This window comes from Neophocaena asiaeorientalis, unplaced genomic scaffold (assembly GCF_003031525.2).
Source record: "Neophocaena asiaeorientalis asiaeorientalis breed wild unplaced genomic scaffold, Neophocaena_asiaeorientalis_V1.1 scaffold147, whole genome shotgun sequence".
In the NCBI taxonomy this organism is placed as follows: domain Eukaryota; kingdom Metazoa; phylum Chordata; class Mammalia; order Artiodactyla; family Phocoenidae; genus Neophocaena; species Neophocaena asiaeorientalis.
Window position 1 is genome coordinate 3435404 of NW_020173758.1, and position 25872 is coordinate 3461275.

Below are 25872 nucleotides of genomic sequence, written 5' to 3' on the forward strand. Positions count from 1 at the left end.
TCTTTGCCCTCGCAGGTTTAAGATATCCAAATAAAATATACAATCAATATTTTTGAACACTATAGAAAGCTTTTATAATATTTTATAATGTAGAGTCCTTAGTTCATAAGTATTGTTAGATTTAGTCTTCTATATTTCTGAGAGGTTTTCAAGAAACCCCAGCTCAAGCTGTCTACAGTATTTTTCATGACAACACGATGGACATAAGTATACAATTTTAGGTATGTATTTTTCCATTTGAAATACAAATTTGAGGCACATGGTTAGTTGTTTGCATTTGTGCAAGCTGCAATTTATATTATAGAAAACCTGCTGACTAGTGTTCCACTCAGGAGCATTCTGTCCTACCATTTTATGCATGTCTGTATTCAAACTAGAATAGTATTAAATGAACCTTTTATATTTTAAATATTCAAGAGTTTTATATTCAAAATTTCTTTTCTCGCTGTCAAACTAGTTTGCCTAAAGGCAAGGTAAGATCAAGTTAGACTCTCAAAGGTAGAATTAAATTTTATCATGGCATCCATCATAATATACAGTTTGCTTAATATGCAAATAAAGAGCATATGGATTCAAAGAATAAAGGATTTTTAGGCAGTGTGTGAAATCCAAGGGACCACTTTTTTAGAATAGATTCCTTTTAAATTTACATTTCCATCATTTTAATGAAAACATAGGGTAAACAAATTAAAACAGAAATGTTTTAAGTTACTATTTTCCATTCAATTTTACTTCTCCTGGATTATTTTTCATGACAGCTCTTTATTTAAAACTAATAAAAATAGAAGAGAAGAAATAAAATAAATATACTAGAAAGAAATCATTACCTCAGCCTTTCTGGAGAGTTCCATCCAGTCATTTTTGTCGTAACTGCACATAATGCTAGCAATCACAATCTTTAAAAAGAGAAAGGAAAGAATATTAGATCAACTAGTTATGCCTTTGTACACAAGGGTATATGATATATATATATATATATGTTTATAATGATAAACTATATTATAAAAATTAGTTTTCCATCTGTTGAAAGAAATCATTAAAAAAACAGCAGGGCGTTATAGTGAAGCAAAGGATGAGATCTGGGGCTTCAGACTTATGTTAGAGACTTTCTCATTTACTCTCTTTGAATACTTGAGCAAGTTACTTTACTTTTCTGATCCTCAGCATCCACATTTTTAAAATGGAGAAAATAATGACCTTGCCAACCTCAAAGAGTGATAATTGGAATTACATGGATTTGTGTATGTGAAAGGGTTGTTTAAATTATACAATGACACAGAAATATTTATTAATATAATTACTGGTATAGCTAAAAGGTTTCAAGGTATGGAAAGGAAGTAAATTGTTCTTCAATCATATCTTATTATAGTACGGATAATAACACCTTACATATCATATTCAGAGTGAATTATAGTTTTAAAGTTTGTTAAATGTTGATTATTTAACTATAGTCTTACAGTAACCTTTAATGGAGGCTACATAGAGTAGTATTTACTAGTATCTGCTCTGAAGCCAGAATGTCTAGATCAGAGCTCAGACTCTACCACTAACTGTGTGGCCCTGGGCAAGATATTTAGTTTTCTCACTGGTTAAATATGGATAACAGTACCTTCCTACTTAGAAAAGTGATCATTGAATTGCTAAGATTTTATGGCTCTAATGATGTGCTAGGTAATGTTTTAATGGATTTTACTTTATTAACTTACTTAATCATTCTCAACATTACTCTCCCCATTTTACAGGTGAAGATGCTGAGGCACTGATATGTAAAGGTCACAGCCAGGACTCAGACCCAGAAATCTGACTGACAGTCTGTGCTTTTAACCACTAGGTTTTGCTGGCCTAATGTAAATATTCAATATATGTCAGTAATTCTTTTTATTATTACCATTTAAAGACTATGAGATTGTGACACAAAGAGTTTGTGCCAAGCCTAAAGTCACAGAGTCCAGTGGAAGAGTCCACTAAAAGCCACTGGGCTCTCACCACATACAGGTTTTTAATGTATGTCTAAAAAACAAAACAAAACAAAGATGTGCTGTACAAGTCAGATGAATGCTTTTAATATTAAGAGAAAGACAGAAAATATGTTGGAGAGAGTTCTGAATACCAGAGTTCGAAATACTGAACAAGTCTGTCCTTAAGATTGGGTCAATTTTTTCTCTCCTCATAGACTGTAATCTCCATGGGTGCCTGGACTGCTCTGCATCATGCATCATTTTATCTACAATAACCAGCATGATGTTTGGCACATAGTAAAACTGAGTGAATAAATGTACAAGGGCACTAAAGGTTTAGGAACAGAGAGTTGTTTTGCAGCTCATCCTTTTAAAATTAAGCAGAAATGAACACCATGAGTTAGAGAAGGGAAAAAAAATAAACAATTGGTGAAAACCGTTGGCAAATAATTATTATACATGTCAGAGTGAAGAGTGAGCAGGGCCGTTGCGAGTGCTGGTCTTGGCAATAGAAAAAAGGGTCAGATGTCAAAATACATAGAACTCGTGAACTAGAAGGAGCAATTAAGAAAGCAGAATCAGGGGCTTCCCTGGTGGCGCAGTGGTTGAGAGTCCGTCTGCCGATGCACGGGACACGGGTTCGTGCCCCAGTCCGCGAGAATCCCACATGCCGCGGAGCAGCTGGGCCCGTGAGCCATGGCCGCTGAGCCTGCGCGTCCGGAGCTTGTGCTCCGCAACGGGAGAGGTCACATCAGTGAGAGGCCCGTGTACCGCAAAAAAAAAGAAAGAAAGAAAGAAAGAAAGCCACTTCCAGGGAAGGAAGGTTTACTAGCACCGACAACTGGATATGATAGATGCTCTCAACTAGTGACTAAGATGGTTCCTCTTTACTAAGTGGCGAGGTTTTTGCGTGTGTGTGTGTGTGTGTGTGTGTGTGTTTTTAAGAATGTGTTGGGGGTAGGAGTTTATTTGTTTATTTATTTATTTTTGCTATGTTGCGTCTTCATTTCTGTGCGAGGGCTTTCTCTAGTTGTGGCAAGCGGGGGCCACTCTTCATCGCGGTGCGCCGGCCTCTCACTGTCGCGGCCTCTCTTGTTGCGAAGCACAGGCTCCAGACGCGCAGGCTCAGCGGCCATGGCTCACGGGCCTAGTTGCTCCGCGGCATGTGGGATCCTCCCAGACCAGGGCTCAGACCCGTGTCCCCTGCATTAGCAGGCAGACTCTCAACCACTGCACCACCAGAGAAGCCCTAAATGCCGAGTTTTATTTTGATAAAGCTGTTTTTGCTTCAAATATATATTGATTGTGCCTGGATTGGTTAAAATCGTCACTTGCCTTATAAGGCCTGAGAATCACAGGAGCTACACTTGAGCTCGATGGAGAGAAATAAGTATCACCCAGAGAATTTTCCTGAACTTTGAGAACACTGGTGCCATCAAATGCCTAGGAACGCAGTGACTAGATATGATTTGGGGCACACTGTCATTGGGGAAGGGTGACCACAGGTGGGAGAGATACATTACGTTGAACAGATACAAGTTATATTTGTATGCTCTGAGCAGCCGAGCACTACCCTGTTCTTTCCTCATCATCTAAAAACAGATTTTATCTTCTTGCCCAAAAAGCTAGGAAAATATCTCCAACAGGGTTAATCACAGTGATCAACTACTCTGGTCTCATTAAAGTCCTTCAATGGAGCTGGGGAGTTAAAGGCTTTTTTCCTCTTTGGTCCCTGAACTGGAATGAAGGATGTTCAGAGTAGCTGATAATCACTGACTGCTTACCTAACCAACCCAACCCTCCCACTCCTACCCAAGGCTAGCTGCACTAGGTAAAAAAAAGCAGAGACAGAGGAAGGTAGAGATGCAAGATGGAGAGATGTTTCTGCCATTTCTAAGTCAGGTGTACCACTAATATGCCTGTACAAGTGAACCAATAAATACCACTTTGGGCTTAAGAAAACCCAAGTTATATTCTATTTTCTATCACTGACAGTCTTGGCAATTACTACATGCAAAACTAGAATTGTCACTTTTAAAATAACTTCCTAAGCATTTTTTTTCTGTCAAGTAAATTTAAGGGAAAAATAACTTTATACACTATTTTTAAATGTTAAATTATCTAAGAAGTCTAAAAATCTTTATCTAAAACCAAGGGATAGTTTGTGAAATTATATGGTAACATTCTATTTCAGAGGAATATGTTGACTCCAAATCATTTTAGTTTTTATTAAGAGATATTAGGATTTTTCGAAAAGTCAGGCTAAAAGACATTAACACTAAAAGAACACTGGACAGAATTTAATCTTTCTTTGATGATTAGAAAGCCCTTCAGTGTTTTGCTGTGCTTAGTTTGTAATCAAACAAAGGAAGACAGGTTACTTTTTTCCTATGAAAAAAAAAAGAATTGATGTGTATTTTACACTGTGAAACATCATGAAATGTTACTAGAAATGAATACCCAATGAAACATTTTTAAAACCAAGGAACATTTCCCTATCTTTCATTTAATTTATGCCATTTCTAAGTGCTCTGTTTTTCATGGCTAAATTTTAAAACATTATTGGATGTGTCTATACATAACTATATCCTACATTTTTTGATACACAGTCTAGTGAGAGATTCAAACAATGTCAGTTAATTAATATGGAAGCTGAGCATCTGCTGTGGTAGGCACTGGATGACATGCAGAGGAGTTTAAGATATTGATTCAGAGTCTTTGTTTATCAACATTTAACCAGTATCTTTTGAGACCTTCTATGCACCAGTAACTGTAACTCAAAAGTGATGAGCAAAAGAGGAAAAGTCCCTACCTTCCTGCAGCTTACATTTTTAGGGAGGGAAAAAGTCATTTAAAAAATACATTATTAGGACTATTTCCAGGTCAAGATTAAGGAAAAATAGAGACGAGCAAGATGGAGAATCACAGGGGTGCACAGAACCTCATTAGTTGATGGTCAGTAAAGGGCTCTCTGAGTTGAGAAATAAAAGATAAGAAGGCCCCTCACACAGAAGAATGGATTGGGACCTGAGTGAAAAGTGGCATTCCAGGCAGAGGAAACGGCATGTGCAAAGACTCTGAAGTAGGAGTGAGCCTGAGATACTTAAAAAGAGAAGCCCTTTGTAGATGGTATTCCGTGACAGGGCAAGAAGAGTGTAAGAGGAGACGAAGGAAGCAGGCAGTAGCCATATCTCTGGGAGCTGAAACCTGTGGGAGTTTGGATTTATTGTAGGTATAATGGGAGACCACTGAAAGGTTTAAAGGAGGGTGATAAAATGATCCAATTTACATTTTCAAAAGATGCTTCTGGCTACTTTACAGGGAACGGAATGAGGGGCTGTAGGGTAAAAGCAAAGAGTCCAGTTGAGTTGAAATAATGTGGCTTGCATAATATTCATGGAGATACCAAGAAGTGGAACTCTGAGCTAAGACCAACAAAGCAGATCAATGATTAGACTCAGGAGGTGAGAGCAGAGAAAAAATTAAGGATGATCCCTAGATTATTGGCTTGAGCCACTGAGTGGAGCACAGACACTTCACCGAGATGGAACAAAGCATAGTGCAGTAACAAGTGGGGGACTGTTAAGAGATTCAATTTTTAATATATTACATATAAAATGACTAGCAAGCATCCCATTAGTGATAACATCAAGTGTGCCACTGGACACATGAGTCTAGAATTCACTGAAGAGGTTAGGGATGAAAGTGAACACTGTAGAGACTTCAACATATAATGGTATTTAAATCTACCTAGCTTAGTGACTTCTAAACAGAAAAGAATAAAATAGAGAAAATGAAAGAGATGAAGATTAACCCAGAGCCACATGAAAATGCTAAGAGAGGGAAGTGTTCCAAAAAGTAAGGAGCAATCAACGGGGATGAATGCTTCTGACAGCTGGTGTAAGAAAACAGAGAAGTGTTCACAGGATTTGGCAGTACAGATGCCACTGGTAAGCTTTACAAGAAGGGTGGCGGTGAAACAGGGAAGACAGAAGTCAGACTGGAGTAGATGGAATGAACAGAATATGAAGGAGTGAGAGAATTGATACACAAAGCTCTGTAACAGTTTTTGTGGGCTAGCTCAAAGAGCAATGAGGCAGCAGATGAAGGGCTGTGGGAGGTCTAGTGAGATATATATATTTTTAAATGGACTATATTTGAGTATGTTTTTATGCCGATGGAAATGATGTGGAAAAGAGGAAGAAGCTGTTGAAAAGGCAAGAGGTGATGATGAATCTATAATAATTTATGAATCAAATTTTGGGTGTTGTTTCTCCCTGAAAAATACTTCAAAGGTTAAAAATGACAGGACACTTACTCTGCAACAAGGAAAAGTAGTGTTAAATGGCTTCAACTGTCATCCTTCCAAACTTTTAAATTAAAGAATCACGATTCATAGTCAAATTATTTTTTTTTATAATTCATTTCCTTATGGAATAAATAAAATGATTTTATTAAGTATCTATTTTTTCAATCTGAATGACAGTAAAGTCTGCACATCAGAAATTAAGGTGAAGAGCAACATAAAATTTCCAAGTAGTTACAAGCAGGCCGTCTTGTCAAATTCCCAAATACTTACAGTCTATGCCTAGAACACAGGTTGGAAACACTGATTTGGTATTCTGTAATCATACTGTGAACTATATTGGAAATTCAGTCAACAATTCAGCTTCCAGACAACCTAAATTTTTTAGTACAGAAAAACTGCAAAGTGACAAAGGTGAACAATTGTAAATTACAAGTGGCCAAGTTAGGTTTTGTCAAACAATTTAACAAAATCATTGCTAACACTACTGGGATTATATTACATTGAGGAGGAAAAACAGCACGGGACATGTGATTTTAAAAGACATTTAAAACTAAGAAAATATGTTTACTAAGTATTAACTAATTGTACAACATTCAAATTGTGAATGTTCTTTATACCACGGTACAAATATACTAAAGTGAGATTGGTACAATTTTCCTGAAATGTACACATTGAGAGTAGAACATTAAAAGTAAAACTCATAAGCTCTTCAAATTTTATTTGGTTACTGCTAATTTAATGGTTGTAAATGAGAATAGTACTCTTAAAGCTGTCTTCTATATTATTTAAAAATTTATCATTTTCTTTGCTTATTTTGGGACCCACAACTACCTTGCTTACACAACTATTCCTAATACAGAAAAGTCATGTTCAAAGTTATAAAATATGCACATAGTGTCCATAGAAAATCAGAGATGTTTTCCACTAGAACAAGAAATAAAAAACCACTGTAGACTATTCAGGAACTACAGTAACTGCTTTTTTCCTCTCCTTTTCATCACTTCGTACTAGGTTTTTATGTAGTTTCCGTCCCCACTGTATTTAGCAACTGATCTACCCTAGGTCACCAGTAACCTTGGCAAAATTATTAGATACTTTTCAGCCCAAATCTGTACTGGAACTCTTTCCAGCACTGAGATGGTTAACCACCTCCACTTCCTGAGACCCTCCTCTGTGTGAGCTTTGGAGATACCTCCTTCTACCCCTATTTTTCCTATTTTTGCTATTCCTTCTCAGGCTCTCCTGCCTTTAGCCACCTTTCCACGTTGATGTCCCCAGGTTCTACTCATGGTCCTCTTTTAACGTAGACATCATGTTCACAGTGAATTCAGAGAATACCTATATGCAGAAAATTCACAAAGTAAACACCTCCAACCTGTGTCTTTCTCTTGAGTTCAAGAACAGCATATTCAACTATCTTTGAGCACCTATGTTCAACTTGCCCCAAATCAAACTTAAATTTCTCCACCCTGAATTTGCATTTTCCCCACATTGAATTTGCTTATACTCTACCCTTTTGTCCCAAGTTAGAAAACTAGGAGATTTTCTTTCTTCATTTCTCCCTCATTGCCTACATCCAATTACTTACCAAATACTCTCTAGTCCACTGGTTCTCAGACTTGGCTGAGCACTGAAATCACCTAGAGAGTTAAAAAACATAACCCCAAGATCTGTATGTAGTTAGGCCCAGTCATCAGTGTTTTGTCAGGATCTCCAGATAGTTCTAACATGCAGAATAGTCTGAGAAGTATTGCTCTAGTTTACTCATCAAATATCTCTTCTAGGTGCTCCTGACTCTTCATCATGACTGTCTTAGTGAAGACCTTCACCACTGCTCCCCTGGATTACTGAAGTACCTTCTTTATTAGTCTCCCTATCTCTGATATCAGCCTCCCCATCTCTGATATCAGCCTATGTCATCTGCCAGATCCGTCTAAGAGACAAACCTGATCATATCACACTTCTGCTTCAAATCCAAATTCATGCTATACAAGACCACAATGGGACATTTGCTCCAACCGCACTGAATTACTTTGCTTCCTTTTTTTTTTTTTGCAGTACGCGGGTCTCTCACTGTTGTGGCCTCTCCTGTTGCAGAGCACAGGCTCCGGACGCACAGGCTCAGCGGCCATGGCTCACGGGCCCAGCCACTCCGCGGCATGTGGGGTCTTCTTGGACAGGGGCACGAACCCGCGTCCCCTGCATCGGCAGGCGGACTCTCAACCACTGCGCCACCAGGGAAGCCCTACTTTGCTTCCTGAATGTAACATGTATTCTGCATTCTCTTGACCATATGTCTACTCCTTTTGTCTGAATGAATAAGGAATGGTCCCTGTGCTCATGTGGTATAATAAAGGAGACATATGTAAATTGATACAAAAATAATTATAGTGTATGAACCAGAATACAGTGAGAGCAGAAAGGAAAGAGTGAATATCTGTATCTGTGTGAATCAGGGAAGACCTCAGCGTAAAGGAACTCTTAATCGACTAAGAAATCATCCATGGGTATTTATTGGAAACTGATTAGAAATGAAAAGGCCAAGAATACTCCGGTTGTAGTAAGCAGCAGAAACAAAGGCACAGGGTGCTGTGTTTAAGGAATATGCTCTGCTTAAGGAATATCAAGCAGTTCAATTTAGCTTTGGGGGAAATGAATGGCTACACTTTGAGGGCATGGAGCTGGATGCATAGGTTGAAACCAGATTTATTCAGGCAAGGGGTTAAAACAATGGTTTCTAATCAGCTGAGCATTTGGTCTTGAATTTTAGATTATTTTGTCTAGTAAATTCCTGCTCCTCTTTTGCCCATTACCTTTCCCAGGAAGGCTTACCTGTTCACCCTTCCTCTCCTGTGTCTTCTGAGATCCCATAGCACCCTTTGCATGTCTTTATCATAACATTTACTATATTGTACTAAATTGTGGTTTGTATGTCTTTCAAAAGATGACCAAAGTTTTTGGGGATAGGGCCCAGTTTTTCATCTCTATATCTCTAGAATCTAGTATTGTACCTTATATTTAATCAGGATTCAAAAATGTTTGCCTCAAAGGAATAATGAAATAGGTAGCTGAGAAAAGAAACTGCAAGTAACACACACTGCAAGTAATCCAAGCAGTTAAATAATGTATTGCATTACATTTACAATATCTAAATGTAAGTCAATTTCTACATTCTACAGAAAGAATGAGAAGGACAGGTAGGTGGTGCAAGGTAAGAAGTTCAAGAACCTCTCACATTTTATAAAGTATACTTTATATCAATGAATAAGAATCCATTATATTTGTTTATAGATTTACACTTAATACACATTTTCACATACGTTATCTCATTTATTCCACATAATAATTTTGAACTTAGAAAACCTTGTATTGAGAATAATGAGCACAGATAATTTACTTTACCAGCATAAAGTAAATCAATAGCAGAGGCAGGGATTAAGCTCAGGTCTGTTGACTCCAAGTTCCTCTTGACTACATCAAGACTATACCATATTGATTTCCTATCCTTTCAGTTTACATTAGAGATTCTAGCTGATTGTGTGTCCTCAACCCTCTTGTGGTAGTCTATTTGAAAGAAAGTGTTCCCCTCCCTGTATCCATACCCCCTTGCCAAGTAACTGTGCAGCTACTCTGATAAAGTGGGGAATTTATCTACCTGCTTTTTGAATGTGGGCTTTGTGACTTGTTTTAATCCATAGAATATCACAGAAGTGATGCTGTGCCAGTGTCAAACCATAGCTTGAAGAGGTCTTATCCTCTTCTGTTTACTCTCTTGAAATCCTGCCTAGCCATGTGATCAAGCTAGTACAGCCTGCTGAAGGATCAGAGACCACGTGGAACAGGGATGAACCATCCAGCTGAGGCACTTGGGACCAGCCAGCACATAGCCCACTGCGAAGTTGACTATAGACGGAGTAAGACCAGCTGAGACCAGAAGAACCACACAGCTTAGCTCAGCCCAAATCGCTAACATGCATGCAGAATTGTGAACTAAATTCATAGTTGCTTCAATCAACTAAGTTTGGGGTGTTTTGTTACGTAGCCAAAGCTAACTGATACCACTTTTATTAAGTTTAACAAGAACAACAAGAACTAGCACTTGCTCTGTACTTGCATGTGTCAAGCACTATGTTAAGCATTTCACATGTATTATCTCTAATCATGATAAAGTGGAAATTATCAGCCCCAATTTACAGATAGGAAAGAAAAAAAACTTATTTAAGTACTCAGGACTGTACAGCTAACAAGAGTAAATACAAATCTTAAACTCTCTACCTATAATATTTTTTCTCTAACTCATTTCTCTTTGCTCCTTAAACACACATTTATAGAAAACTATGTGGGTTTATTTTTATACATGATGCATTTCATTCAATGTGTGTCAATTTTTATCACTTTTATTTTCAGAGACTAACCTTATTTCTGTGTTCTTGCTCAATGTATTATTTCACTGTGACTCCATAAGTACCATCTAAGCTCGATAGGCAGACTGAACTGCCTAGGAAATCATGAAGTCAAAGGGAAGATCAAGGGAGAAAGACCCAATGAGATGATCGCTGTTTCCTAATCACCTAAACATGTTAAGGAATGAAAACAGGGTAGTGTTGGCTCTTAATAATTTGGTCCCAAATCACCTTGCTGCCCCTTATCTTGACACACCAAACTGAATACACTATATATACTGGCCACCAGACTTTTCTTGGCTTCCATTCTTTTCCCTGTGCTGATCCTTCTTCTTATAGCCCACACTACTCCTCTGACAGTATATCTCCTATTCATTCTTCAAGTTCTAACACAGAGCTAACTTCTACCATACTGCCCTCAATGATCTCAGAGACAGAATTACTGTTTTTACTAGGTATTTGAGATTGATGCATCTACCTCTATTTCAGTTTCTATCACACTATATCACAGATGCATGTTTATTTATACCACTGTCTTCCCTTACTCCACTCAATGGGAAAACATGCTAATTTTTATTCACCTTCATTTTCTTATCATTTGGTTCAGCATTGAATAGCACCTAATGTGAACTTAACAACTGTCTGTAGAAGGAAAGATGGCCTTTTGTTATTTTTTATTAATTTAAAAAACTTTTCTAGTTCATCCCTATAAAGATTATAGTACTTGCTGCAACAATGGAGAAAAAGTGCATATATGAAACTACCAAGACTACCATATATTTTCATACCTATAAGTCATTTACTGTCTTCATAGCATGATTTTGGCACTGGCTTTAATCTATGATGTCTAACTGGATTTAGGTTGTTCTATCACTGTTGACCCTTCACTGAGGTTGCAGTAAGTCAACTGAAGTCATAAAATTTGAATTCACTGTACACAAAAATGGTGTCACCTACATAAAACCTGTGAATGAGATTTGATTTTTCTTCTGCTTAAAAGGTCATGATATGTTGCCTGTATTGATGTGGTTCATTCAGGGACACAGCCTTTCAAAGGCACATAAAGGAGTTGATTTGAAATATGTTATAAAGTATCTCTATTCCAATTTTAAACTTGTTCAATTTAGAGGCTATAACAAATATTCATTTAATGAACTGCCTTCATAAATTAATAAGGTTAATAAATACAGTATTAAAATGTGATATAGGAATTTGAGGTTAAAAACAGGTTAAAAATAAAGTATTAATAAAAAAAAAACCTCTCAAGATAATTACATGGAATAATGCGCTACCTTAAATAGTCTGGGCGCTTCTTCCAATACTATACATATAACACATGGGTGTTATAAAGATTATTGAAATATTTTCTGTAAAGATTTTAAATCCCAAATGAAAATTTTATGTAAATACTGTTATTGTAATTATTTTATGAGATGTAGCTCTTTTGCTCTCATTAACTATGATTGCACGTTTAATGCATATTCAATTAAATAATCCTGTTGTGTAAGTTAGTGGTATCGTGTCTTAAGTTCTGGATGGTAAGCTTCTGGAGGACGTTGGCTGTGTCTTCCATCTCAGCCTATGTCCCTTGTGGGCTGGGATTGCCTGTTCTGTTTACTAATGTACCTGACACATATTAGGAACTCACAAAATATTTGTTGAGTGTAGAAGTAAATAAAAGAATAGCTGAAATGCAATAAATGTTTGTTAAATGCAATGTTTTTAAGAAGTCAGGGACTTCTAAAAACAAACAACTAACTCTTTCCCAACTATATGCTATTACCTCACAGAAATTCTATAGGAAGCCTTAAATCCAGTTCACTGTGGAACATGCTGCCCACCCTTGGGAGACTCTGATTCTGTTCTGGGGACTTCTTCAAACTTACATATTCTCCCCTAGACATCCACAGGCACTCTCCCACACTTCCTTCCATTCTCTGCTCAAATGTCATTGCCTCAGTGACACTTTACTTAAGACTGAAAACCATCCCCTCCCAGCTCTGTTTTCTTTCCCATGGCACTTTCTATTATATCATTTTATTTAATATAGTTAATGTCTTTCTTGCCTCAGTGCAAATGTAAGCTCCACTAAAGTAAGAATCTTTGTTTTGGATACAGAACAATGCTGGCATATATAGTGATGCCCCTTACTTGTGAAATTAATAATCAAATACTAACATGTCAGTTAAATGTCTTTTTGCATCAGCTACCTGATCTATAAAATGGGAATAACTTGGCTTCCCACACTTTTTTCATAGGGATTATTCTGAGAATAACATGGTTTTATATATTTGACATTAAATACTTTTCAATGAAATTCAATGATTTTTTATGACTAAGAGAATAATGCCATATTCAGATTTGCCATTTTCTACAATTTAGTGAGAGTGCAAACAATGACATTTTGAAATAGTGCACCACTTTGGTTTTAAACATCCACTGATAAGACTTTTAAAAATATGTCATTGGAAAGGGTAGACAGCATCATCTTTATATGCTCCTTTGATCTTTTGGTAGTGTCATTTTGTGGGTATATTTGTAAATTAATGCAGTTTAAAAAAAAAAAAGAGGCAGACCCACAGGATCAAACTTTATAGATCGATTCACATTTTATAGATATTTTAAAATTATTTTTAGACTTCACTGAAATATTAGGAAATTCACTAATATCTAGGACACCTTTTATTAAATTATGTTTCTTGGCTTAAATTGTTTTATCAGAATTGAGATTACATTTTTTTGCCTACTCACTCAGAAAAAATTCTAAGACCTTTGAGCCCCAGACATGTATGATTCTCTATTTGGAAGACCCAAAGAGGGCCAATGCTGCAAACAAGTAGCACGTTAAGGATAGAGTAGTGTACTGCAATGAGGAAAGTCTGGAGAGTAGGGGAGGTGTTAGCAGCCATGCCCTTTTCCTGAGAGGTCTGAAGAACACACACTTTAGACCACAAAGCTGGAAGCTTTTCTCCTCACCCATGCTCTGCATGAGACACGTGTATTTCCATTGCTCCTGTCCTTCCCCTATGCACTTCTGTAAGTATTCATTCATCACCTTTCTCCCCATGAAACCACCTTCTTCAGTGCCCACCTTGAGACAGGCACAGAGAAAGCACTGCGGGAAAACTAGATGGCTGAATAAACTAATGATCTCGTGCACTCTCTTTTCACACAAATAATGCCATCTTCACTTTTTTTTCCTGCTTTCCTTCTCCTCTTCATCATATCCCATCCCCACCACAGTTTCCCTCACCTCATCAGACCTTTCTGAACAGGAAGCTATTTCCATGTGGGGACTCATGTGCTTCCACCTCCTCCATCTGGAGGAGCCGCATCTGCCAACAATGGGCACCTTGGTAAACTGCAGTAGAAACAAACCCTCTAACACGCTGCACTTTTCAGGATAATGATTAATGATACTTAACTAATAAAACATTCATTGTGTCATTGAATTTTGATCAATGATTCCCTGCCTTAATGTGCTGTTGATACTTGGGAATCAACCAAAGATATTTCCACATTTTGTAAACATCTTAGGGTTTCATCTATATTTCAAATTTCAGTTCATAATGTTCCTTCTCAGAAGCTTGGCGTGGTGATTTACAACAGAAATAATGACAGGATCTTTTTCAAAGTGATTGGAACCTTTCTGGTATAAACTTTACACAGCATAATGAATGTGTTGGCATTTTGAACTTATGTGCGTACTATAAAAATAAAACAGAGTGTACAACAAAGTCCCTGTTAAATTCACATTACCTGTTAAATGAAGATACCAAGAGGCAGAGTAGCCTAATTAAAATCAAGAAATGCTATTCAAGCCATACTTAATATACCTCTAAGATAATACATATGCACTAATATTTACAATGCATGAAAAGGGTATACATCTCATTAAGCACACAGGAAAAAATCCCCAAATTTCTTTGCTTTAGTGAGTTATTTCATAAAATATTTCTAATATCAATATTAGCTATTTCAACTGCTGAGGTAAAGTCACATTTGTCAATAATCAATGTATTAGCACTTCTAATCCAAAGCAAACTCTGAAGGACCTTTTCAGAGTTTAAAATTTGATGTTTTTTCACAATAATATATTTAAAGCTTAAAAATTAAAAAGTTTTTCTCTTAAATGTTCTTTTTCCTCATTGTTCATACTTTCCAGCTTGCTCACGATTGCACAGATGTGATATAAATGCTGTTTTTAAGAAACAGCAATGAAGTGTTTGTTTTGTAATTCTTCTCTCCCATATCCCACATATAATTACATGATCTTTGAAACATTCCAAGCAAATAAAAGTAGCCTTTCAAAATAAAGTAATTTTATGGTTGGAATTTGTAGTCCTCTATATTAAAGGTAGATTATACATATTCCCTAGTATATAAGATTTGCCAATTTGAAAGTTTATTTAAAAACTAAATTTATAAGCATACACATGTCTTAGGAATTATTGTATAAAAGTATACACAATTAAGAGTTGGGAAAAAGGCATAAGACTGAAATTTTGGGTCATCGAATGTTTTGTTTTGATAATTACTATATATTTTCAAAGAGCATTATAAAAACTATAGCACTGATTATTTTAATTACTTAGAATATGGCAGAGAACAGCCTCCATAATAATTTGATTAAAAAAAACCAAATTCCTGTTTAGACCTTTTCAATTATTTACAACTACCTCCAATTGTTCTATCAGTTAACGAAGGAATAGTGAGGTGTCCTTACCTCCCCCACCACACAAGTCATCACAGTAGAATACCATAAAAGCATGTGATGAGGATTTTAGTCTCAGATGCAGCCCATGTCCCCACATGTCTCATAAATTCTTCTAATGCATTTTCAAATGCATGATCATGAATGCCTATTCAGTGAAAAAGTTTACCATATGCTACATTTTTCAACAACCAAGAACAAAGAACAAATGGTTCCTGGCCTTGTATATGGAACAAAAAGCATAAAAGCAAAACAAAAACCTCTTACATTTTTACTAAATAAAGGAATGAATGCAGAATTGTAAAGACTGAGTGGAAGCTTCTTTGGGCACCATGCTGTTCTTTTCTTGAGACAAAAGTGTTCAATGAGAGACAGATAGGAAGGAAAGGAGGTACAAATGTAGACCTCATGTGTCACTCAATCCATCTTTTGCTTAGTAAAAACTGTTTGCTACAGTATAATATTCAATGCTTCCTTCAGTATACTTTAAGTAACATGAATTTTTATTATTTCTTTAGGAAGAATTCACAATATAGTAAGTAGGAAGTTACTGTCAAGAGTTTTTTTTTTTCCTTTCCCCCTTCAAGATACTCTTGGGTATGCCTCTTGAATCAGGCTAAGCAATCCCTTTCCTCTTTTAATATGTTCTAATGACTTGGAGTATTATTTCTCAGTAGATATTAATCAGTCAAGCCAGAGATATTTACTGCATTGGCTAAATGTATAATATATTCCCCCAAATTATTTATGTAAATAATATATACATATGTATGCTTAGAAATCATATATATATATATTATATGCATACATATACACATACACTTCCCCTTAATCAACCACTCCAATAACTCTACAATGATCCAGCCACCTATGAGCCTGAATTACTCAGCCAAACACACACACACACACACACACACACATACACACACACACACACACACACACACAAATTCTATAAATTGAAAGGAAAAATACTTAACCTTAAATTTTTGTCCTATCTAGGCAAAGTCCTTCTTATTGAATTGTGACTTATTACAATTAGTCTTTTTATCAACTGGTTACCAGCCTTGGTTGAGTGCACAAGGAATTTCTGGTAAAGGACTCATTGTATCAAAATACCTTAACCAATAAGCTATAGGTTCTGAGAACCTCATCATATGGGATATTATCTCTATCATATACTTTGGTCTTAAGAACTGACAGAAAAAATTCACTCAAAGCAAATTAGTGTCTACATTTCATGTATTAAAGGACATGTATAGTTCTGGTCTGGTGTCAGTTTCATGGTGTCATTTTACTGATGTGCATCAGAAGGGACCCATGGCGGAAAATTAACTTGGGCTTTTTAACTGGTAGAGCAAGATGCTCATCTTCTAAAAATACTTATGCCTTAATGGTGTTTTTTTTCTCATATAGAATTACTCTGCCCCACTCCATTTCTTACTGTCTTCTTATTTACCTGCAGAAGAGCTATCACTCCACTGAATATGCTGTAGCTATAAAATTGCTAAGATTCAAGTCTCTCTAGGTGCAAAGTATTTTAGTGCACAACCTGTATCTTACTATGCATGCTAACAGCAAGCAGTATTGAAGCATTTTTATTGCCTGACTTGAACTTTGGTCTGGTTTAAAGTGTCAGTTTCTTCCTCTGTTCATTTCATCTTGAATAAATTTGTCAATGAATATATTTTTTGACATCTTTATTGGAGTATAATTGCTGTACATTGTTGTGTTAGTTGCTGCTGTATAACAAAGTGAAGCAGCTATATGTATACATATATCCCCATATCCCCTCCCTCCTGTGTCTCTCCCACACTCCCTATCCCACCCCTCTAGGTGGTCACAGAGCACAAGCTGATCTCCATGCTATGCAGCTGCTTCCCACTAGCTATCTAATTTACATTTGGTAGTGTATATATGTCCATGCCACTCTCTCACTTTGCCCCAGCTTACCCTTCCCCCTCCCCGTGTCCTCAAGTCTATTCTCTACATCTGCATCTTTATTCCTGTCCTGCCCCTAGGTTCTTCAGAACACTTTTTTTTTTTTTTTAGATTCCATATACATGTGTTAGCATACGGTATTTGTTTTCTCTTTCTGACTTACATCACTCTCTATGACATAAATCACAGCAAGATCTTTTTTGACCCACCTCCTAGAGAAATGGAAATAAAAACAAAAATTAAAAATGGGACGTAATGAAACTTAAAAGCGTTTGCACAGCAAAGGAAACCATAAGCAAGACGAAAAGACAACCCTTAGAATGGGAGACAATATTTGCAACGGAAGTAACTGACAAAGGATTAATCTACAAAATATACAAGCAGCTCATGTAGATTTCTAGTAGATTTCTGGTAGCATCTTTAGGATTCTCTATGTATAGTATCATGTCATCTGCAAACAGTGATAGTTTTACTCTTCTTTTCTTATTTGGATTCCTTTTATTTCTTTTTCTTCTCTGATTGCTGTGGCTGACTTTCAACACTATGTTGAATAATAGTGGTTGCAGTGGGCAACCTTGTCTTGTTCCTGATCTTAGTGGAAATGTTTTCAGTTTTCACCATTGAGAATGATGCTGGCTGTGGGTTTGTCTTATATGTCCTTTATTATGTCGAGGTAAGTTCCTTGTATACTTACTTTCTGGAGGGATTTCATCAAATATCGGTGTTAAATTTTATCGAAAGCTTTTTCTGCATCTATTGAGATGATCATATGTTTTTTCTCCTTCAATTTGTTAATATGGTGTATCACATTGATTGATTTACATATGTTGAAGAATCCTTGAATTCCTCATATAAATTCCACTTGATCTTGGTGTATGATCCTTTTAATGTGCTGTTGGATTCTGTTTCCTGGTATTTTGTTGAGGATTTTTGCATCTATGTTCATCAGTGATATTGGCCTGTAGTTTTCTTTCTTTGTGATATCTTTGTCTGGTTTTGGTATCAGGGTGATGGTGGCCTCGTAGAATGAGTTTGGGAGTGTTCCTCCCTCTGCTATATTTTGGAAGAGTTTGAGAAGGATAGGTGTTAGCTCTTCTCTAAAGGTTTGATAGAATTCGCCTGTGAAGCCATCTGATCCTGGGTTTTTGTTTGTTGGAAGATTTTAAATCACAGTTTCAATTTCAGTGCTTGTGATTGGTCTGTGTATATTTTCGATTTCTTTCTGGTTCAGTCTCAGAACGTTGTGCTTTTCAAAGAATTTGTTCATTTCTTCCAGGTTTTCCATTTTATTGGCATAGAGTTGCTTGTAGTAATCTCTCATGATCCTTTGTATTTCCGCAGTGTCAGTTGCTACTTCTCCTTTTTCATTTATAATTCTATTGATTTGAGTCTTCTCCCTTTTTTTCTTGATGAGTCTGGCTAATGGTTTATCAATTTTGTTTATATTCTCAAAGAACCAGCTTTTAACTTTATTGATCTCTGCTATCATTTCCTTCATTTCTTTTTAATTGATTTCTGATCTGATCTTTATGATTTCTTTCCTTCTGCTAACTTTGGTGATTTTTTGCTATTGTTTCTCTAATTGCTCTAGGTGTAAGCTTAGGTTGTTTATTTGAGATGTTTCTTGTTTCTTGAGGTAGGATTGTATTGCTATAAACTTCCCTCTTAGAACAGCTTTTGCTACATCCCATAGGTTTTGGGTTGTCGTTTTTTCATTGTCATTTGTTTCTAGGTAGTTTTTGATTTCTTCAGTGATCTCTTGGTTCTTTAGTAGTGTATTGTTTAGCATCCAATGTGTTTGTATTTTTTACAGATTTTTTCATGTAACTGATATCTAGTCTCATAGCATTGTGGTCAGAAAAGATACTTGATATGATTTCAATTTTCTTAAATTTACCAAGGCTTGATTTGTGACCCAAGATATGATCTATCCTGGAGAATGTTCCATCAGCATTTGAGAAGAAAGCGTATTCTGTTCTTTTGGATGGAGTGTCCTATAAATATTAATTAAGTCCATCTTGTTTAATGTATCATTTAAAGCTTGTGTTTCCTTATTTATTTTCATTTTGGATGACCTGTCCATTGGTGAAAGTGGAGTGTTAAAGTCCCCTACTATGACTGTGTTACTGTCTATTTCCCCTTTTATGGCTGTTAGCATTTGCCTTATGTATTGAGGTGCTTCTATGTTGGGTGCATAAATATTTACAATTGTTATATCGTCTTCTTGGATTGATCCCTTGTTCATTATGTAGTGTCCTTCCTTGTCTCTTTCAGTAGTCTTTATTTTAAAGTCTATTTTGTCTGATATGAGAATTGCTACTCCAGCTTTCTTTTGATTTCTATTTGTATGGAATATCTTTTTCCATCCCCTCACTTTCAGTCTGTATGTGTCCCTAGGTCTGAAGTGAGTCTCTTGTAGACAGCATATATATGGGTCTTGTTTTTGTATCCATTAAGCCAGTCTATGTATCTTGGTTGGAGCATTTGATCCATTTCATTTATGGTAGTTATCGATATGTATGTTCCTATTACCATTGTCTCAATTGTTTGCAGTTTGTTATTGTAGGTCTTTTCTTTCTCTTGTGTTTTCTTCTTAGAAAAGTACTTTCATCACCTTAAATAGGTCCTGCCACTCCCTTCTGGCTTGCAGAGTTTCTGCTGAAAAATTAGCTTATGGGGATGCCCTTGTATGTTATTTGTTGCCTTTCCCTTGCTGCTTTTAATATTTTTTCTTTGTATTTAATTTTTGATAGTTTGATTAATATGTGTCTTGGCCTGTTTGTCTTTGGATTTATCCTGTATGGGACTCTCTGTGCTTCCTGGACTTGATTAACTATTTCCTTTCCAATATTAGGGAAGTTTTCAACTATAATTTCTTCAAATATTTTCTCAGTCCCTATTTTTTTTTCTCTTCTTCTTCTGGGACGCCTATAATTTGAGTGTTGGTGCATTTAATGTTGTCGCAGAGGTCTCTGAGACTCTCCTCAATTCTTTTCATTCTTTTTTCTTTATTCTGCTCTGCAGTAGTTATTTCCACTATTTTATCTTCCAGGTCACTTATCCGTTCTTCTGCCGCAGTTATTCTGCCATTGATTCCTTCTAGAGAATTTTCAATTTCATTTATTGTGCTGTTCATCATTGTTTGTTTGCTCTTTAGTTCTTCTAGATCCTTGTTAAATGTTTCCTGTATTTTCTCCATTCTATTTCCAAGATTTTGGATCATCTTTACTATCATTAGTCTGAACTCTTTATCAGGTAGGCTGCCTATTTCTTCGTTTGTTTGGTCTGGTGGGTTTTTACCTTGCTCCTTCATCTGCTGTGTATTTCTCTGTCTTCTCAATTTGCTTAACTTATTGTGTTTGGGGTTTCCTTTTTGTAGGCTGCAGGTTCGTATTTCCCATTGATTTTGATTTCTGCCCCCAGTGGGTAAGATTGGTTCAGTGGGTTGTGTAGGCTTCCTGGTGAAGGGGACTGATGCCTGTGTCTGGTGGATGAGGGTGGATCTTGTCTTTCTGGTGGGCAGATCCACGTCTGGTGGTGTGTTTTGGGGTGTCTGTGGCCTTTTTATGATTTTAGGCAGCCTCTCTGCTAATGGGTGGGGTTGTGTTCCTGTCTTGCTAGTTGTTTGGCACAGGGCATCCAACACTGTGGCTTGCTGTTTGTTGAGTGGAGCTGGGCCTTAGCGTTGAGATGGAGATCTCTGGGAGAGCTTTCACCATTTGATATTATGTGGGGCCAGGAGGTCTCTGGTGGACCTATGTCCTGAACTTGGCTCTCCCACCTCAGAATCTCAGGCCTGACACCCAGCCAGAGCACCAAGACCCTGTCAGCTACTCAGCTCAGAAGAAAAGGGAGAAAAAAGAACAAAATAAATAAAATAAAATAAAGTTATTAAAATAAAATATATGTATTATTAAAAATAAAAAAAAATAAAAAAAAGAAAGACAAGAGCAACCAAATCAAAAAACAAATCCACCAATGATAACAAGCACTAAAAACTATATTAAAAATATAAAACAACAACAAAAAAAGAGACAGAACCCTAGGACAAATGGTAAAAGCAAAGCTATACAGACAAAGTCACACAAAGAAGCATACACATACACACTCACAAAAAGAGAAAAAGGAAAAAAATATATACATATATATAAATAAATAGGAACAGAGCAACCAAATCAATAAACAAATCTACCAATGATAATAAGCTCTAAATAGGAAACTAAAATAAACATAAAACTAGAAAAAAATTAGATTCAGAAAGCAAGCCTGAAGTCTACAGTTGCTCCCAAAGTCCACTGTCTCAATTTTGGGATGATTCGTTGTCTATTCAGGTATTCCACTTATGCAGGCTACATCAAGTTGATTGTGGAGATTTAATCTGCTGCTCCTGAGGCTGCTGGGAGAGATTCCCCTTTCTCTTCTTTGTTCTCACAGCTCCCAGGGTTCAGCTTTGGTTTTGGCCCTGCCTCTGCATGTAGGTCGCCCTCTGGCGTCTGTTCTTCAACCAGACAGGAGGGGGTTAAAGGAGCAGCTGATTAGGGGGCTCTGGCTCACTCAGGCCATGGGTGGGAGGGGTATGGAATGCAGGGTGAGCCTGTGGAGGCAGAGGCCAGTGTAACGTTGGAACAGCCTGAGGTGCGCCATGTGTTCTCCTGGGGAAGTTGTTCCTGGATCATTGGACCCGGGCAGTGGTGGGCTGCACAGGATCCCAGGAGAGGAGGTGTGGATAGTGACCTGTGCTTGCACACAGGCTTCTTGGTGGCTGCAGCAGCAGCCTTAGCGTTCCATGCCCATCTCTGGTGTCCGGGTTGGTAGCCGCGGCTCCCACCTGTCTCTGGAGGTTGTTTAGGCGGTGCTCTGAATCCCCTCTCCTCGCACACCTGAAAACAATGGTCTCTTGCCTCTTAGGCAGGCCCAGACCTTTTCCCAGATTCCCTCCCGGCTAGCTGTGGCGCACTAGCCCCCTTCAGGCTGTGTTCACGCAGCCGACCCCAGTCCTCTCCCTGGGATCTGACCTCCGAAGCCTGAGCCTCATCTCCCAGCTCCCATTCACCTCAGTGGGTGATCAGAAAAGCCTCTCAGGCTGGTGAGTGCTGGTCAGCACTGATCCTCTGTGCGGGAATCTCTCAGCTTTGCCCTCTGCACTCCTGTGGCTGTGCTTTCCTCTGTGGCTCTGAAGCTTCCTTCCAGCCCATCCCTCGTCTCCGCCAGTGAAGGGGCTTCCTAGTGTGTGGAAACTTTTCCTCCTTCACAGCCCCCTCCCAGAGGTGCAGGTCCCATCCCTATTCTTTTGTATCTGCTTTTCCTTTTGCCCTACCCAGGTACGTGGGGAGTTTCTTGCCTTTTGGGAAGTCTGAGGTCTTCTGCCAGCATTCAGTAGGCGTTCTGTAGGTGTTATTACACATGCAAATGCATTTCTGATGTATTTGTGGGGAGGAAGGTGATCTCCATGTCTTACTCCTCCTCCATCTTGAAGGTTCCTTATAGCTTTGAAAGGATTTCAAACTGTGTCATTCCATCTACCTATAAGGTCTAAATTCACATGAATTAGACTCTCACTCATTAGACTGTCTCACTCATCACTCATGTAATGTGGTACAGAAACGTCTTGTCAATGGTTCATGTAGAGCTATAATTTGGAATATGTTAAAGAAATGTATCTAGTGACTGTTCATGGTGCTAGATCCTTCCAGAATCATTGACTGAGTAAATACTTAACTCTCTGATTTGCCATATCCATAAGTATTAAATTTTGGACCTCCCTCATTTAACTTTAAAGACACTATTTTGTTTTAGCTTCTAGCTATACAGCAACATTTTCCCATCAGAAATGGATCCTAGAATACTTTGAAGCAACTGGCATAGAACTTATCTCGATGTATGTCTTGTGGTAATTAGCAGTTGCCAAAACGTCACATTATTCTTGGTGAAATAGAAAAACTTCTATCTGGAAATCATTAGAGGTCCATGACCTCTAAAGCTATTTGCAAACCCAACACAAATTTAAACAAATGTTAAAGTGTTGCTCCATTCATTACTCGGATGGAATTAATCCAGGCCTTCTGGGATATCTTTAACTGAGAGGTGGTCACTGAATCCTTCTTATTGACTCATATTTTCCTACCATTTGTTCTCAACATTCAACCTCTAATATAATATAGCCACTAAAGATTAATTAATTAATTTAAAATTTCCTAAGGTGTGTTCAGAAAAATCTTTGACTCCTGTCTCCCCTGCTTGTTAGCTGTTTGATCACTGACAGGAAACATACTTCCCTAAACTCTACAAGGGAGGTCACATGACATAGTGAAAAGAGCTTGGACTTCCACATTTATTAGCTGTAGAGCTTAGGTAAATTTCATAGTTCCTTGGGTAAGTCAGTAATTTCTGTGAGATTCAACTTCCTTATCTGTAACATGGGGTTAATAATAGCTGCCTTAGTGAATTCTTGAGCTACTGTTTAAAAAGCATTTCTATTTATTTGTCTATTTCTATACCCGTCTCTGTCGCTTTCTCTAATCCTATCTCCATCTCTACTTCTACACCTGTATTTCTAAATGATAAACACAAAACACCCCAAAAGTATTAGCTAGCTCCTTTGACTCTATAATTATCTAAAATTAGCACATATTTCTTATATACAAATATTAAATCCAATATGTAAATTTCAATTTCAACAAATAACATATTACAATACATGCCTTTAAGCAGGAGAATTGCATTAACTGAATGGTTGAAGGAAGTACAGGAAATACATTTCTTTTAAACAAAACTACATATAGTAAGAAGAATATTCTTTAAATAGACATAGTCTGTTGCCTGGTAAACCTGATTTTGATTTTATTTTACTGTGTGTTTTCACTTCAATTTTTTTCAACATTGAAATACAAATATGTTTCTTATTAAAAACTACCTAGAACATCAAATCCCATGCAGTAAGAGTGTTAACCATTGTAAACCCTGTCATGTCTCTGAGAAGCAAAGGAATTATCTTGTTATCAATTTAATAATGGAACATTGAAGTAAATGATGCCATCCACTGACACCAGTAACACTGTCTCTCTGGGGAAATTCATGTCTGTGAGAACTGTCAATCCAGATGGATACGGACATATTAAACATACTCCTTGCAATCCATAAATCTACCCTTTCTGGGATGCCTTAATAAAAAGATTCCTTATTTTGATAAAGACAAGCTATGCAGAATATTTTGACATTACTGATCTATAATCCTTTCATTTAAAAAAAAATTTTGTGGAAGGGGTTAGTAAATAATTTAACAAATTTTCTTCTTCCTTTGTTTGCTTTAACATAACCTGTATGTAAAATATTATTCTGAGGTTTTAGATGAATGAAGTATTAATAATTACATAGAGATGTAAAAAGCAGATATAAGGTATTGAGATTCAGCTATTCGCTTTAGCAAGCTTTCTGCAAAAAATAGTTTACCTCTGCTGTTTTGCATTAAAATTGCTTCTAGTTCTAAGTCACATGTATATAAGATGATTCTTTATATTAAATGTGTCATACATTTTCCCATGAGAATATATGACAAGAAAAGTAAAAATCGTAAGTATAAATATATCAATCAAATATACAGTACTAGAAAAGAATGAAAATCTTCTCGGTACAAAAATACATTATAAGAAGAAGCAGAAAGCAATAAATCAGTTCAGTTGCATTGTAAAATTACTGAGATGTTTTGGTATCTTAGATTGCTGGTGCATATTAAATTGCATTAATGGACACAGGTTTTAGCCAAAACCTAGAAGTAATGACATCCTCAATGCCTAAAAACTGTGGAAGGAAGAACACATATTGATAAGGGGAAAAGAAGTTCAAGATGGAAGTAAGGATTCTAGAAAAGGTTCTTGAAATTTCCAACTGATTTTGAACTATTACTCCCACCGTCCCCACCCTAGACGATTATATTCCAGGGTGAAGAGAGGGCTAACTTGCCATGAGATCATTCGACGTGCTCTTGTCCAAATGCCTTGTGGGCAACCCAACTAGATATCTTAACAGGCACCAGAAACACTATGTACCCAAAACCAAACCCACCATTTCTCTCCCCAGATCTGTGTCTCCTGCTACATTCCATCTTTAGTGAATGGAGCCATCAAATACACAGTTATGTAAATGAGAACTGAGAATCATTCTACAATACTTCATTTCTTTATGCAATAAGTCCTACACTTGCTACTTGAATAGTCACTATCTCTGGCAATTCCAACTGTTACACTCTCTAAAATTTATCACCTCTTCCATGTCCACTTCGCTTGTCCAGGTTGTTCCCATTTATTATCTATGTCAGGTCCTTCTATAGACCTGGTACCTAACAGCTACATAAGATATATTATGGCTTTAATTCTCACAACAATTTTATGACATAGGCACAAATATTCCCATTTTAAAGATTTTTTTTTAAATTAAAAATAACATATTAAAGTTTAGATAATTGCAACAGTTTAGAAAAATGCAATATGAAGAATAAAAACCTACCTCTAACTCTATTCTCTACCTCTAGGCCCTTTTTCCACAAATGTG

At 36.9% G+C, this 25872-nt stretch overlaps 1 protein-coding gene across 1 annotated transcript in view; it reads right to left on the reverse strand.

Moving 5' to 3' along the window:
• Positions 1-25872, reverse strand: part of DPYD (dihydropyrimidine dehydrogenase) — a 793614-nt gene that overhangs the window by 276398 nt on the left and 491344 nt on the right. The window contains exon 15 of the mRNA XM_024751225.1: positions 828-896. Within this exon, the coding sequence (XP_024606993.1) occupies positions 828-896 (69 nt within the window). The remainder of the gene's footprint in view (positions 1-827; positions 897-25872) is intronic.